Source organism: Thunnus maccoyii, chromosome 3 (genome assembly GCF_910596095.1).
Source record: "Thunnus maccoyii chromosome 3, fThuMac1.1, whole genome shotgun sequence".
Classification (NCBI taxonomy): Eukaryota; Metazoa; Chordata; class Actinopteri; order Scombriformes; family Scombridae; genus Thunnus; species Thunnus maccoyii.
Genome location: NC_056535.1, coordinates 34,361,888 through 34,376,371, shown reverse-complemented (window position 1 = coordinate 34,376,371; position 14,484 = coordinate 34,361,888). Strand labels below are relative to the sequence as shown.

Sequence of the window (14,484 nt, the reverse complement as noted above, 5' to 3'; positions counted from 1 at the left end):
TAGAACAGAAATTCACTGATTGGCGGTATCTTATTGCTGCTGTAACAGTATTGAACACTTTCATTCAGTGTTTTTCTCTGCATTCTGTGGACTTGTGAGTACATTGGGTTTACACAAGCTAATTGGATTTCATTCAATGGTGCACAAATCAAAACTAAGGTACCTAGATTAAATGCTTAGATTAGATACTAATTGGATACTTAGATTAAGACTAGATTAAGTGGCCTAATAACTCAGAACATGGTAAAACGGCCACTATACAAAGTCTTTTGGTTTCTCTGCCATTTTGCAAGTTCCATACGAAAAAAAAGGCAGTATTTAAGCCTGTATGCTGCTCATACACAAACAAAAAACTGTCTTCACCTCAGACAAAATATCGAACCAAAGTCCTTACCCACAATCCTCCCTGCTCACTGGCAGACAGTGTGTGAATAAACACCATCTGAGAAGAGCAGGGAGCCAACAGCCCAACATCCATCTCTGCTCTCACATCTTTATATTATCTATCATAAGAAGCGTTCTGGCTGTGTCTTCACTCCTTCTCTGCCCTCTCCACCTCTTCTTCCTCTCTTCCTCACATTAGATAGTCAGCTGTCCACCTTCGCAACACTTCATTCCCACTCTGCGTCATCTGTCAGCTCAATAATCCAGTCTGTCGGCCAGCTTCTCACGCTTTCTTCATGTCTTTGTCCCCCCCTCCTCACCTTTCTTGTTTTACAGCTTATTTTTTTTAACTTGTTTAAACCTCTGTCCTCGCCTCTCCTCATGCGTCTGTCCTTCAGCGATCCATCCCTGTTTTTATTCTCTCATTCTCTTTCAATCTTCCTGTTCTCTCCAGCCAGTCAGATAGCCAATTCTCACCACCCACTCCCTCCTGTTCAGTTATAACAGCTTCTAATTTCTGTGTTGTGACCCACTTTTTAGCAGCTGACATGTTCTGTTCTGGTCTAGTTTTGGGACTCCTTCTGCTCCGTAGCCTTCAGTGTTAGCAGACATTTACCAACACTCGGGATGTGATGTAACGATCGAGTGAGTGAGTATCCAACAAACATACGTACCAAACTTATCAGAGCAACACATACAGTTTAAACAACTACAAAGAATGCAAAAGCACAAATAATAATAATAATAATAATAATGATAATAATGTCTGGTTGGAAGGATCATCTAGAGCAAATCTATGAATCTATAAATTTGTCTGCTTCTAGTTTCCTCATGAGACTTTCCTCCCAAAAAACAACAGTATCAGTTCTTTCAACAAGTGCCCCACAACAACATATGTTTAGGTTCACGTGACAGCGCTCTCTAGTGGCGGAAGTGATTATGATGGAGGGAAAAGAGGAAATCAGGTGATGGTATTATTGAGCAACAAAGACCAAGTAGGGAGGAGGTTAGGGTGGATGGATGGATGAACAAAAACGTCACTTTAACATGAGAGATCTTGGACCGCAGCAGGCAGCTGTTTTCAGAGAAAAAGTTCTAAAAAGCCACTGTACACTACCTGCTCAGCACCAAATGGCAAATAGATAGTTAACTGTAGACTAGCTGGTGAACATAGTGGAACATTTAGCTGATAAAGAGCCAGATATTTCCCTCAGGAGTTGGTAGAGAGCAAAAACAGAAGCTAAAAGAGAGTGAATATTGGACTTACATTCACCAGGTGGACAGAAACACAACTCCACATGAATGATAATGTTGCTCCGTAACTGCTGGATGTGGAAATAATCAACTGTTTGCTAACAAGTTCAACATATCAACTTAAAAGCTGATGGATGTGATGATGATGAAGCTGATGATATGTCAGTGTTTGCGTAAAGAAGTACTTATTTTAACCCAAACCACAATCTTTCCCTAAACTTTACCAAACCTTGGCACATCATAAAAACTTTTCAGGTGGTAATGTGTGACGGTTTTGTAAGGCACAGAAAAATGATGTGGTCCTGCTGATAGGGGCGTCAGATCAGAAAACGCTTGTTTGAGTTGCTCTGGAGTTCATGGACCACCGTCTTTCGTTTAATTTGGAGGACTTGAAGATTCGTTCTGTTCATTCCTCCCATCCTGCTGTCTCTTCTTCTTTTTCCTCTTTCCTCTGTGGAAGCAGGTGACAGAAAATGTCCCTGGAATGACATAAACAGCGACTTCTCACTCATCTGAGCCATTTGTGATTCTATATTTGTAAAACTCTGTCGATTTGATTATAAGGTTTAGACTGGCAGAGTGCTTGTCGACAGGTCTGTCATTATATTGATTTCCTGCTTCAGCAGCTACAGAGCATTTTAAGTAAAGGGCAATTATAGAACATGTGGTGTACTGTGATCTCTGAATGATTAATACTTTCCCCCTATATCCCTCTTTCTCTCACTCCTCAGGTAGTTCTCCCTCTGTTTCACACACATGCACACACTATCACAAGTAAATACACACTCAAATACATGATTAGCACATACAGTGCTGCTTGAAAGTTGGTGAACCCTTTAGAATTTTCTCTGTTTTTTCATGAATATGACTCAAAACGTGATCAGATTTTTACACAAGTCCTAAAACTAGATAAGGGGATCTCAATTAAACAAATGAGACAAAAACATTAAACTTATTCATTTATTTACTGAGGAAAATTATCCAATCTTACATATTTATGTGAGGCAAAAGAATGTTAAACCTTGCTTTCAGTAACTGGTGTGACCCCCTTTTGCAGCAATAACTTCAACCAAACATTTCCGATAAGTGTTTATCAGCCCTGGACATTGGCTTGGAGGAATTTTAGCCCGTTCCTCCTTACAGAACAGTCCCAACTCAGGGATGTTGGTGGGCTTCTTTGCATGAACTGCCCGCTTGCGGTTCTTCCACAGCATTTCTACAGTATTAAGGTCAAGACTTTGACTCGGCCATTCTAAACATTATCTTTCTTCTGCTTTAACCATTCTTTAGTAGAGTGACTTGTGTGTTTAGGGTTGTTGTCTTACTGCATGTCCCACTTTCTGTTGAGCTTCAGTTCACAGATGGATACCTTGACATTTTCCTGTAGAATTTGCTCAGAACTCGTAGCTCCATCAATGATTGCAAGCTGTCCTGGTTCAGAGGCAGCAAAGCAGCCCAAACCATGATACTGCCACCACGTTTCACAGATGGGTTAAGGTTCTTATGCTGGAATGCAGTGTTTGCTCATCGCCAAACATAATGCTTCTTATTCAAGCTGAAAAGTTTGATTTTGGTCTCATCCATCCACAGAACATTTTTTCCAATCGCCTTCTGACATATCCACGTGGTTTTGAGCAAACCGTAGACAGCAGCAATGTTCTTGCAAGTCTGCCATGAACACCATTGATGTTCAATGTTCTACTGATGATGGACTCATGAACATTGACTGTAGCCGCTGTACAAGAGGCCTTTATTTTCCTAGATGGTACCCTGGGGTCCCTCGTGGCCTCCCAGACTATTACACATCTGCTCTTGGCGTGATTTTTGTTGTTCGGCCACTTCTGGGGAGGGTAACAATGGTGTTGGATGTCTTCCATTTGTATGCAATCTGCCTGACAGTCGACTGGTGGAGTTCAAACTCTTTAGAAATGGTTTTGTAACCCTTTCCAGCCTGGTGACCATCAACAATTCTTCTTCTAAGGTCCTCAGAAATCTCCTTTGTTCAAGCCATGACACACCTCCACAAACCTGTGTTGTGAAGCTCAGACTTTGATAGTGAAGACCCAGATTTCTCTTTTTTAAATAAGGCAGGGACCCCATGAATCACACTTGATTGTCATCCTATTGATTGAAACACCCAACTCTAATTTCCCCTTCAAATGAATTGATAATCCTAGAGGTTCACATACATTTGCCACACACAAATATGTAACATTGAATAATTTCCCTCAATAAATAAATAAACATGTAAGGTTTTTGTCTCATTTGTTTAATTGGTGTCTCTTTATCTAGTTTTAGGACTTGCATGGAAACACACAGGAGACTCACATCTCACCATTCATGTACATGGGAGAAGAGACAAGAAAAGACATTAGTCATAGAGGAGAGAGAGGAGGGTAAAGACATGAGGTGAGGCTGAACTCCTGTAGGATAGGAAACCAGATCCAGAACCTCAGGAAATGGCACCGACAGCCAGGGAAGCAGAGCGGTTCCATGATGGATGCTGGTCCAGAAAGAGATGCCTGAGAGACAAGAGAGGACAAGAGGAGAAAACAGGGAGAGAGAGGAGAGAGGAGCGCACAGCTCAGACTCTCATGTACTCGTGGAACAAAAAACAGGGAGAGATGTAATGGTTATCATAGCAGCTACAATAATCAATAATCTCGTCAGCAGGACAGCATTTAGTAAATTCATTGAGACAGAAACTGACCCAGGTCCTGCCCCTGCCGGCCTGCTGGGATGGGAGTCAGCACCTCCAAATCTGGGGGCAATGCCAGTAGTAAGTGAGAGAGAAAAGTGAGTGGGAGTGAGCTGCTGCCCCAAGTGAAGGAGTTCAAGTATCTCGGGGTCTTGTTCACGAGTGAGGGTAAGATGTAGCGTGAGGTTGACAGGCGGATTGGTGCAACATCAGCAATAATGCGGGCGTTGTGCTGGGCTGCTGTGGTGAAGAAAGAGCTGAGCCAGAAGGCAAAGCTCTCAATTTACCAGTCAGTCTACGTTCCAACCCTCACCTATGGTCATGAGCTTTGGGTGTGACTGAAAGAATGAGATTGCGGATACAAGTGGCCTAAAGGAGTTTCCCCTGGAGGGTGTCTTCACATCAAAAGGAGCCAGCTGAGGTGGTTTGGGCACCTGGCTAGGATGCCTCCTGGATGCCTCCCTCTGGAGGTGTTCCAGGCATGTCCAACTGGTAGGAGACCCTGGGGCAGACCCAGAACATGCTGGAGACATTAAATATCTCTCCTGGCCTGGGAATCCCAGGAGGAGCTGGAGGGCGCTGCGGGAGAGAAGGATGTCTGGGTTTCCTTACTCAGTCTGATGCCTCCATCCTGGATAAGCAGCGGAAAATGGATGGAATGGATGGATGGATGGAGAAACTGACACACTGTGCAGTATGAGGTAATGAAGTACTCAATTTAAGGCAACTAATTGTAGGTTAAGGGAAAAAGATGAGTTTTAAGTTTAGATTTAAAGGACTCAACAGACTTGGATTGTCTAACGTTAGCAGGGATGTCATTCCATATGAACGGGGCCCAATTGGAAAAGGAGATGAGGCAGGCATGATGGGGCCCATTTAGGATTTTTGTAAGTCATCAGAAGCACCTTAAAGTCTGATCTAACATGGATAAGAAGCCAATGAAGGGAGGCTAGAATTGGTGTAATATAGTCAAATTGTCTTGTTTTTAGTTAAGATTCTAGCTACAGCATTTTGAACCATCTGAAGATTTTTAGGACTATAGCACATGGCAGACCTGAAAACAGAACATTACAGTAATCAAGTCTGGATGTAACAAATGCATATATTAGAGTCTCTGTGTCAGCCATGGACAGGGAAGACCGAATTTTAGCTATGTTACGTAAGTGGAAAAAGGCAGTCTTGGTGATTTCCTTAATGTGCTTATAAAGGAGAGGATGGGATCAAACATAACACCAAGATTCTAGGATTCCACACTTTTGTGAAATAGTTGTCGAGTGTCACTGTTACTTGATCAAACTGGTTCTCTGTCTATCAGGGCCAATAACCAGCTTTGTTTTATCCGAATTCAGAAGCAGGAAATATAGTGATAACAATTTTTCACAACAGCCAAGCTGGCCTCTAATTTAGCAATTTGAGTATGATCATCAGCCTTTATAGGTACATACAGCTGAGTATCATCTGCATAGCAACGAAAATTTATGCCATGACTTTGTATAATTTGGCCAAAAAATATAAAGAAAGAAAAGCAGAGGGCCAAGAACCGAACCCTGAGGTACTCCATATTAAACTTCAGAGAATTTGGATGTAATATTATTATAGCGGAAACACTGTGTGCTCTCAGGTACTTAGGTTTAAGCTAAGAGAGAGCGTGGCCAGAGACACCAAAATTACAATTTAGTCTGTCTAATAGTATACAGTGATCAATGGTGTCAAAGGCTGCACTGATTCCAGTAATAGAAGCACAGAGGTGGAATCTGAATGCATCATTTACCACTCTAGTTAGAGCAGTTTCAGTGGAGTGACGGGCCCTGAAGGCCGACTGAAAAGGTTCATACAGATACATTTCTTTTATATGGGTCAAAAGTTGTTGAGACCTAACTCTCTAGTAGGCCACTTAACAAAAGAATGGAAGATTAGAGACTGGTCGGTGGTTATTAAGAGAACCTGGATCGAGGTGCAGTTTCTTAAGTAGAGGTTTAATCACAGCTGACTAAAGCTTCTAGGGACAATGCCAGTAGTAAGTGATAAATTAACCATATCTAGCATTGTAGCTCCCAGGAGAGACCACTACTACTTTACTGTGAAATCCATTCTCAGTTTATGTGCATGACGGCTTCAAGTTTCCACATCATACTGGACCATGATTGGCTCCAAGCTAGTTGTGATGTCACAAATCTTGTGTTTTGTGAAATGTTGTTGTGTTTTGCACCTCAGGGCCACCGTCATATTGGCTGTTGCACGGGGCAGATATGAGAGTATGGCTGAATCCAAATGTCTGGACTTCACCGCACTTGCAGAGTTGTGGACTTTTCAGGCGCGTTCCTGGGAAGTCTATGAGTGCTGAGGGTGTCCAAACCCACAATTCATCAAGTCCACAAGGGACCTCCAGTGGACTTTCTGCAGACTTCCAGAGAGTCTGCTCAGGTTGCAGACTTCACCAGACTTTGCGCAGAAAATGACTCATAATCCTGCAGCAACAGGCTATAAAGTGACGATGTAAAGAATACTACTAATTATTATTATTAATAATAAAAAACAATAATTATCATGATAATAATTGTAATAATAAGCTGTGTGAAATATTAACTTTTGATGACTTTTTCACTTTTGTTGTGTAGTGAGGTATAATGTACACACAGAATAACATTCCTATAGGCTTAATAACATGAATTTGTTTATCATAATGTGCTAAAGAAGACGGGCAAAGGTTGTTTTTGTCCGTCTAATATGTAAAAGTCCTCAGTTGACAATTTAATGAATGAATATAATATCAGCAGTGTTTAGCAGCTCATGTAAAGGAAAAATCTCACTGATCATTCTGACCAGATGCGCCAGAACATATCGGAACCGTTAAGAAACGTTCAGAAAAACACTTTGAAATGAGTTACAGGGTCAGAAATTTCAATCTCTTTATCTCTGTGGAAGCGCTTGGGCTCTTCAGTCCCGTCTCAGAGCGCATTTTTATCCCCTTGAGGCCCAGCGCCCTCGCAGACTTAACGCGATGACGGTGAACACGTCACGGTACGTACGACTGAAGTCCGCGAGGGCTCAGTCCGCAGGTCCGGTGGGTGGACATTAGGATTCAGCCTGTGAGAGATGTGTGTCTCTGCATCTGTAGCGCTCTTGGTGTTGGCGAAGCGCTACTGCAGCAGCATCCATCACATGTCTTCCCTCTCTCTCTCTCTCTCTCTCTCTCTGTCCGTCCCTCCCCCTTCTCCCCCTCAATGATACCCGAGCGGACCAACCTGCATCCGCGCTTTATTGTAACCAGGCTTCCCCAGCTGTACCTATATGAGCCTGCGCAATGAGCCCTCGTCAAGTGTAGGAAACCAATAGCGCGTCTGCACAAGTGAGAGACAACACACACACACACACACACACACACACACACACAGAGTCAGAACAGACGTGATGAAGCAGGAGCACACGGACTGTTTCCTCCGGTAAACAAGCGGAGCAGGAGCCTGGAAATCACCGGCGGAGAGCGGAGGGGGGGATTTTGGGGACACAGCCATGGCGACGGGAGGAGGAGGAGGAAGAGTGAAGCGGAGGAGGAAAGCGGGGCTCCCTGGATTGTGCTGGAAAACCTGCTACTTTCCCATTTTGTTCTGGGTCGTTTCCGTCTGCGGAGAGGAGAATACGTTCATTGTGGAGGTAAAATCCAAACACAAACACGGTTATTTAGATGAAAGTGGGAATTTCAGGTGTTTTTTTTTTTGTTTAATCTCCACCCTGATGTTGGCTGAATGCACAGGAATGAACATCAGCTCCGTTTTACTCCATCACTTCAATTCCGTTCCGTCTTACGCACGCAGGTTGGAGCGGAGTCGTGCGCTCCTCGGGATGTTTTTATGAGCGTTTCCACCTCTTTACCGCCGTTCCTCTCTCTCATCCAGCCTGCCTCTGCCACGAAAGTGATACCCACCCTTCCTGTAAGGAGGGACAGGGAAATAAAAGATTCAGGAGTCAGTGAAATGAATAAGTTAAAGCAGATCAACTAGAGAGCAGCGCTGTTCTCTGCCTGCTTTGAGAATCCTCGCTGTGATCTTTTTGTTTTCCAGCTGCCGTTCAGCTGAATTGACTAATTACAAACAAAGGTGGCTTAATTGCTCATCAGGTTTAATTGTTTTCGTTCGTTCATGGGCTCCCTTTCGGTCGCTGTGAGAGCTCTAGAATCGTAAATGTGCATAATTTGCTCCTCAGCTGTTTGGGCTTTTTGGCGGAGGAGTCTAAAATGGTGAGATGCAGAGAACTGTGTCAAACAAACACCATAGTCCCTCATAACATACGTTGTATGACGGATCTACAGCCCGCTATTCATGCTTGTTCATGGGAGATTGGGGTTATTAATCCCACGTCTCTTGTGCGCAACTGGACACGCACAATGGACAGGGAGGGTTTTTGATTGTGTTATATTTCTGGTGACTGTAGAAGTTTCTCTGTAATGAGCTCTCAGCCCATATTGTCAATAAATACCCATCAGCATGCAGAGAGCATTAAAATGAACCTGAATGAATGTGCTGCTTTCATGTCTGCTGAACAAAGCATCTCCAGACCCCCCCCCCCTCTCTCTCTCTCTGCCTCCACTCAGTCCAAATATAGCCTTCCTCCATAATTTATGGAAATGGCAGGGAGTTGGAGGAGAGAAGAAGAAGAGAGATGGGAGAGGTGCAGACAGAGATGTTTCTTAAAACTCTTTTGCAAATGACGGCCAGTCGTTGTACCTGATGTGTCTTGAAAGCAGGTTGCTGTCACACAAAACCAGATGCAAAGAGAAAGTTGATAATGAAACTGTGAAGGTTTGATGATGAAATGATGCTCCCAGTGTCTTCTCAGCCTCAGCAGGTCTTTGTCCACATGTGTGATGAGATGCGTTGTTCTTCGGTGCTGAGCATGCATGCTACCCTGTTTTTAGGAAATTTGGGTCATGCATTATGAAATCGGATGTTTGCAGCACCTCTCAGCTCTGGCAGACGTTTTTATTTTGCGATGTTTGTGTTGCTAGTGACACTTTCATTCAGACAAAGGAAGCGCCTGTGGCTGTGCAGAGCGTGGCTGCTAACAGACGGGGTATATGTCATGGTGCTGTGCACAGGATGAGATGTTTTCCCTGTGAAATCATAATCCTCCCGTGCTATTGTTGTTACATGTCATGCTAATGTGACCGCACACAAATGTACGGTACAGTATGAGCCACAATTCAAGGTTTGATTACAGAAGAGCTGCTGTGAAAAATGCGCTGCCCCAAATCCTTTAGTCAATATTTCAGCCAATTTGTGTGAAAATGTCTGTGGATGAAACAGAAGAACTCACATTATGCTTTGCTTGCATGCCAGTGATCAACTCATAAGAGAATTAGAAGAGATTTTAACATCTCATATAGTATGCAAACATAAATATAGTCAGCATGGCATCTTGAATTGAATGTTTTCTGTGAGCATCTATTCATATGTCGAGATCAGCTTATGTGCATTGGATTAGTGTGTTTTTACATATTTATTTGCATTATGTCTGTGTGCAAAGTGCAATAAAATGACAGATGTTGCTCCTTCCTCATATATTTCCATCTCTTCAAATCTGTTTTAAGAAAACAGTAACCTCCAAAGATCAATATATTGAAATATTTTCATTTCATAAGAGCAGGGATTATCATTTTTTCCTCCATATTTCCTCTTGAAGATGTTCTCGTGTAATGTTTTTAAGAAGGTTTCTCTTGTGAAGTCACAGCCAGCCAATCGAAATGCGCTCATCCTCGGATTTTCACAGCATCGAGGTTTCTTTGTGTCCATGTGGAGCCACTGTGTTAAGTAACTGCATGAACAAAGCTTCAGTCCCACAACAAAGACGTGGCAGTGTTGGAAACGTATCTCAGATTGTGATTTCTCCTGCTTTACTGTAGATCTTAATTGACATTAATTATTAAATGCATCCCCCTTTTTATTTGTATAATTGGAAAAGGTTTGGTATACAGATTGTCTGCCAGCTGCCTGCCTTGTTGTGTTTGAAAAAAGCTCAACCACGCTAGACTTTAAAGATCAGAGATGTTGTAAACATTGCTGTGAAGTTGTGTTTGGTGGTTGACATGCTGAATGTGTCTGTGTGTTTAACCTTGTCTCTGAAATGATTATGAGCGCACATGCTGAGATCTTTTTATGACAACTCTGCAGAGGAGATGGGGTTGTAACTTTGGTCGCAGGGGTCATGTCTGTGTGTGGCGTGATGTTTTCTGTGAAGCTGCATGAAAACATGTTTTGATCACGTCTCAACTGTCATTACTGTATTTATTTGCTTCACTTGGTGGTGCACATCATGTTAAAGTTTGAAATAAGCTATGATCCTGGGATGTAATGAGCGATTTAACTATAGTTCTCAGAGGAAACTTCTTCTCTGCTTTGAGGTTCTTGTAATGTCTGCAGAGCTGCACGTATTGACTGTTTCAAACACATCTGTCCCATGTCACATGTGTTTAAGTCAGACACCGACACGCCCCTCCAGCTTCTGTCAATCAAACACAGACACCGACACACTCCCTCCAGCTTCCGTCAATCAAACACAGACACCAACACGCCCCTCCAGCTTCTGTCAATCAAACACAGACACCAACACGCCCCCTCCAGCTTCTGTCAATCAAACACAGACATGCCCCCTCCAGCTTCAGTCAATCAAACTCAGACACTGACACGCCCCTCCAGCTTCTGTCAATCAAACACAGACATGCCCCCTCCAGCTTCTATCAATCAAACTCAGACACCGACACGCCCCCTCCAGCTTCCGTCAATCAAACTCAGACACCGACACGCCCCCTCCAGCTTCCGTCAATCAAACACAGACACCGACACGCCCCTCCAGCTTCCGTCAATCAAACACAGACACCGACACGCCCCTCCAGCTTCTGTCAATCAAACTCAGACACTGACACACCCCTCCAGTCGGCTGAGATTAAAAGGAACATTTCTGAACTGAAAAACATGTTGCAGTTAGAGATGATTAAATGTTTCAGTTGGACTTTGAAAGGTTTAGTATAAGAAAATCTGACATTTGGTATCAGCACTAGGGCTGTGATGGCATGGATTTTTTCTTACTGCTGTAAAAAGCAATGTATCTCCATGTTTTGGTGGTTTTTTTGTTGACATGCAATGAGATCATCTCAATTTAATAATAATAATAATAAACTTTATTTATTTAGTACCTCACATACAGGGGGTGTAGCTCAAAGTGAAGAAACAAAAGAATAAATAAAAACAGGCAAATTAAACAGGTGCAAATGCTGCACGATAAAACCAAACAATCACATGAATAACAAACAAAAAGAAGCAGTAAAAAGCAGGAACAATAGAATATGTGAAAGATAAAAAAATAAAACAAAGGAAGGCATAAGAACATTAAAATATGTAAAGGATAAGAATAAAACAAAGGAAGAGTGACAACTAAAAGCAATGTTGAATAAATAAGTTTTAAATTGTTGTTTAAAGATATTCATTTTGCATCTCTTATATCCTTGGGCAGGGAATTCCATAGTTTTGGTGCATAGTTATAAAAGCTGCTGATTTTCTTATTTGTTTGATAGTTTTAACAGTAGTAGAGGATCTAAGAGGTTGTGAAGGATTATAAAATGACAAAGAATTAGTAATGTAGACTGGTCCCAAACCATTAAGAGCCTTGTAAATAAGTAAAAGAACTTTAAAATCAATCCCAAAAGACTGTGGGAGCCAGTCCAGGTTAGCTAAAACTGGGGTGATACGTTCTCTCTTTCTTGTTCTAGTTGAAATCCTGGTAGCAGAGTTCTGAATTAATTGTAGTTTATCAATGGATTGTTTCTGAAGACCAGTGAAAAGAGCATTACAGTAGTCTAATCTACTTGAAATAAACACATGAACAAGTTTTTCATCATCTTGTTGGGATAGAAACAGTTGTACTTTTGCAATATTTCTTAAATGAGAGAAAACTGCTTTGGTCACTTTCTTTATGTGGGATTTAAAGTTTCTGTCTGAGTCTAGGATAACGTCGAGGCTCGTGACTTCTGATTTAAACTGTGGGGCCAAATTGCCGAGTTTGGCGAGAACTAGCTCTCTTTTTGTTTGTGGACCAACTAATAAACGTTGGTCTGCATCCACTTGTTTACTGCAGCCAGACCAGTTGTTAAATGGCAAAGGGTTTTGTCACTACTGTGTGTCATAAACATAGCTGTGGAAACTAAGCTTATGTTCTCTGGTAAGAAAGCATGTACAATGAAAAAAGCAGAGGACCGAGGCAGCTTCCCTGAGCAACACCAATAGGTATTTCCCTGATACAGGATCTCCCATCGTGACAAAAAACTTTCTCCCTGATATGTAAGAGCAGAACCAATTTAAAATACTCCCAGAGAGGACAACCCAGTTCTCAAGGTGCTCAATAAGAATACTGTCATCAGTGGTATCAAAGCAGCACTTATATCTAGTAGAACTGGAACAGAGATCTTGTTGGCATCAGTGCTGATCCTGAGATGGCTGACAGCTTTAGTGAGAGGCTGTCTCAGTGCTGTCCTGAACCCTGACTGAAACTTAACTGAAATATTGTCTTTGTTTTACTTTCTGTTTATTTTCTTTTGGCAAGCTCTGACACACGATTCCTAACTGGATGTGAACAAGCGAGCGAGCGAACATCAGATTGTTTCAGTAGTTCCTAATGAAGATGTCTTAACCTGCGTCGGCTGAGCGATGTGTCACTCTCCCCGGCTCTTTTGCAAAGTTTCGCGCACCTAACCCTGTTTTCATTGGTCAAAATCGACGCTGACGTCCGTGACATTTCTGTTTTCCCTCCCGTCAGCAGTCAACATGGACGAAGAAAGAGCGAGAGTGAAGATAAATCCACTTTTTAATCCCAAAAGTTTAAAAAACAAACTGAGCTCTCCTCCCACCGGTAACGGCTCCGGATCAGAACAGGTTTGCCTCCGGCTTTGCCCTTGACGCCACTCTGTTAGCGAGCAGCGGCTCTGTCCCTCCGCTCCATCCGGTCCTCCACACTCACACTCAGCGCTGTGACATCACTCGTAGTAATTTTTCACGCTGCATCCACTACAGTTCGCTCACTCGCTGTACGTTAGGAAGAGGTGTGAGCATCCATCAACAGCACAGTGACACATGAAACATTATACTGTATGTCTGATCACCGACCTCAGCATGAGATGCACTTCAGGTTGTTGCAGTGACACAGAAACACACAGCTTTGCTTTCTCAGCCTATAATCACAGAAGGAAGGTACAGCTTTGGAGTGAGGCTGGCGCAGTGAACACACAGATGGTCGGTTTTGTTAGCAGATGAGCAGATAGAGAGAGAAAAGAGAGAAGAAGGCTTTCAAGTCTTTGTCTGACTCACTGGCCCATGCTCCTTTGTCTGTTTGCATGTTTACGCAACAGGTCAAATTTCTGCGGTCAAAACCTACAACAGTTTCTGTGTTTTGGAAAGAATATTTTTGGCTGGCAGGTATAGACAACTGTTGTGTGGGTTGTAGCTGATGAATTGTCTTTTTGTGCTGACAGTTAAACAGTGTTAGTGATTATCCTAATGCTGTTTGATTGATTAATTAATTGGCTGGTTGATAAACAAAGGATGACAGTGTTTATAGATCACAAACAGACTGAGAGAGAAAAAAAGGCATTTTTAAATGTCACCGTGGCTTTAAAGAAGAGCGAGTAGAGTGATATTTAGGGCTGCAACTAACAATTAATGCCTTATTATTAGACTTTATGTCTTTGGAGCCGTTTCTAAACAAACTAACGTGACCAAACTCTTCATGATGAAGGAACTTGTCACTCAGTGCAGCGGTGAGACTCACTGCTGCACTGCAGCTTTTGTAAAATAGCTTTATAAATCAATAAAAACAAATGCTGATCCCTCCTCACTGATAGAGCAGGTTGGCCAGTTTTTGATATATTATGCAATGATGTATCTCATATTTTCTCTATTATGGTGTAACAGTACAAATTTCAAAACTAACATAGTCAGTATTTCTGTCATTCGAAAGCAACATCCATTTTTTTTTCTTTGCACAGTTTAGGACCAGTTTCAAGTGTTTTTGAAGAAGTTTCAGTGATAGCTGTAGATTTTGAGTGGCAGCATGAACAGAATCTGCACAGGAATAAAGAACCACATCATCTGCGTATAGATGGA

The 14,484-nt window shown here is 42.3% G+C and overlaps 1 protein-coding gene across 2 annotated transcripts in view; it reads left to right on the top strand.

Moving 5' to 3' along the window:
- The first annotated feature begins 6,906 nt into the window (after positions 1-6,906).
- mmp24 (matrix metallopeptidase 24) overlaps positions 6,907-14,484 on the top strand; it is a 79,369-nt gene continuing 71,791 nt past the window's right edge. Inside the window, exon 1 of one of the 2 annotated variants that reach the window (XM_042404302.1) lies at positions 6,907-7,990. In XM_042404302.1, coding sequence (XP_042260236.1) covers positions 7,850-7,990 — 141 coding nt within the window. In that variant the 5' untranslated portion in view covers positions 6,907-7,849. Of the gene's footprint in view, positions 7,991-12,593; positions 12,613-14,484 lie in introns of those variants that run through there. The other variant, XM_042404309.1, reaches the window with a different exon arrangement.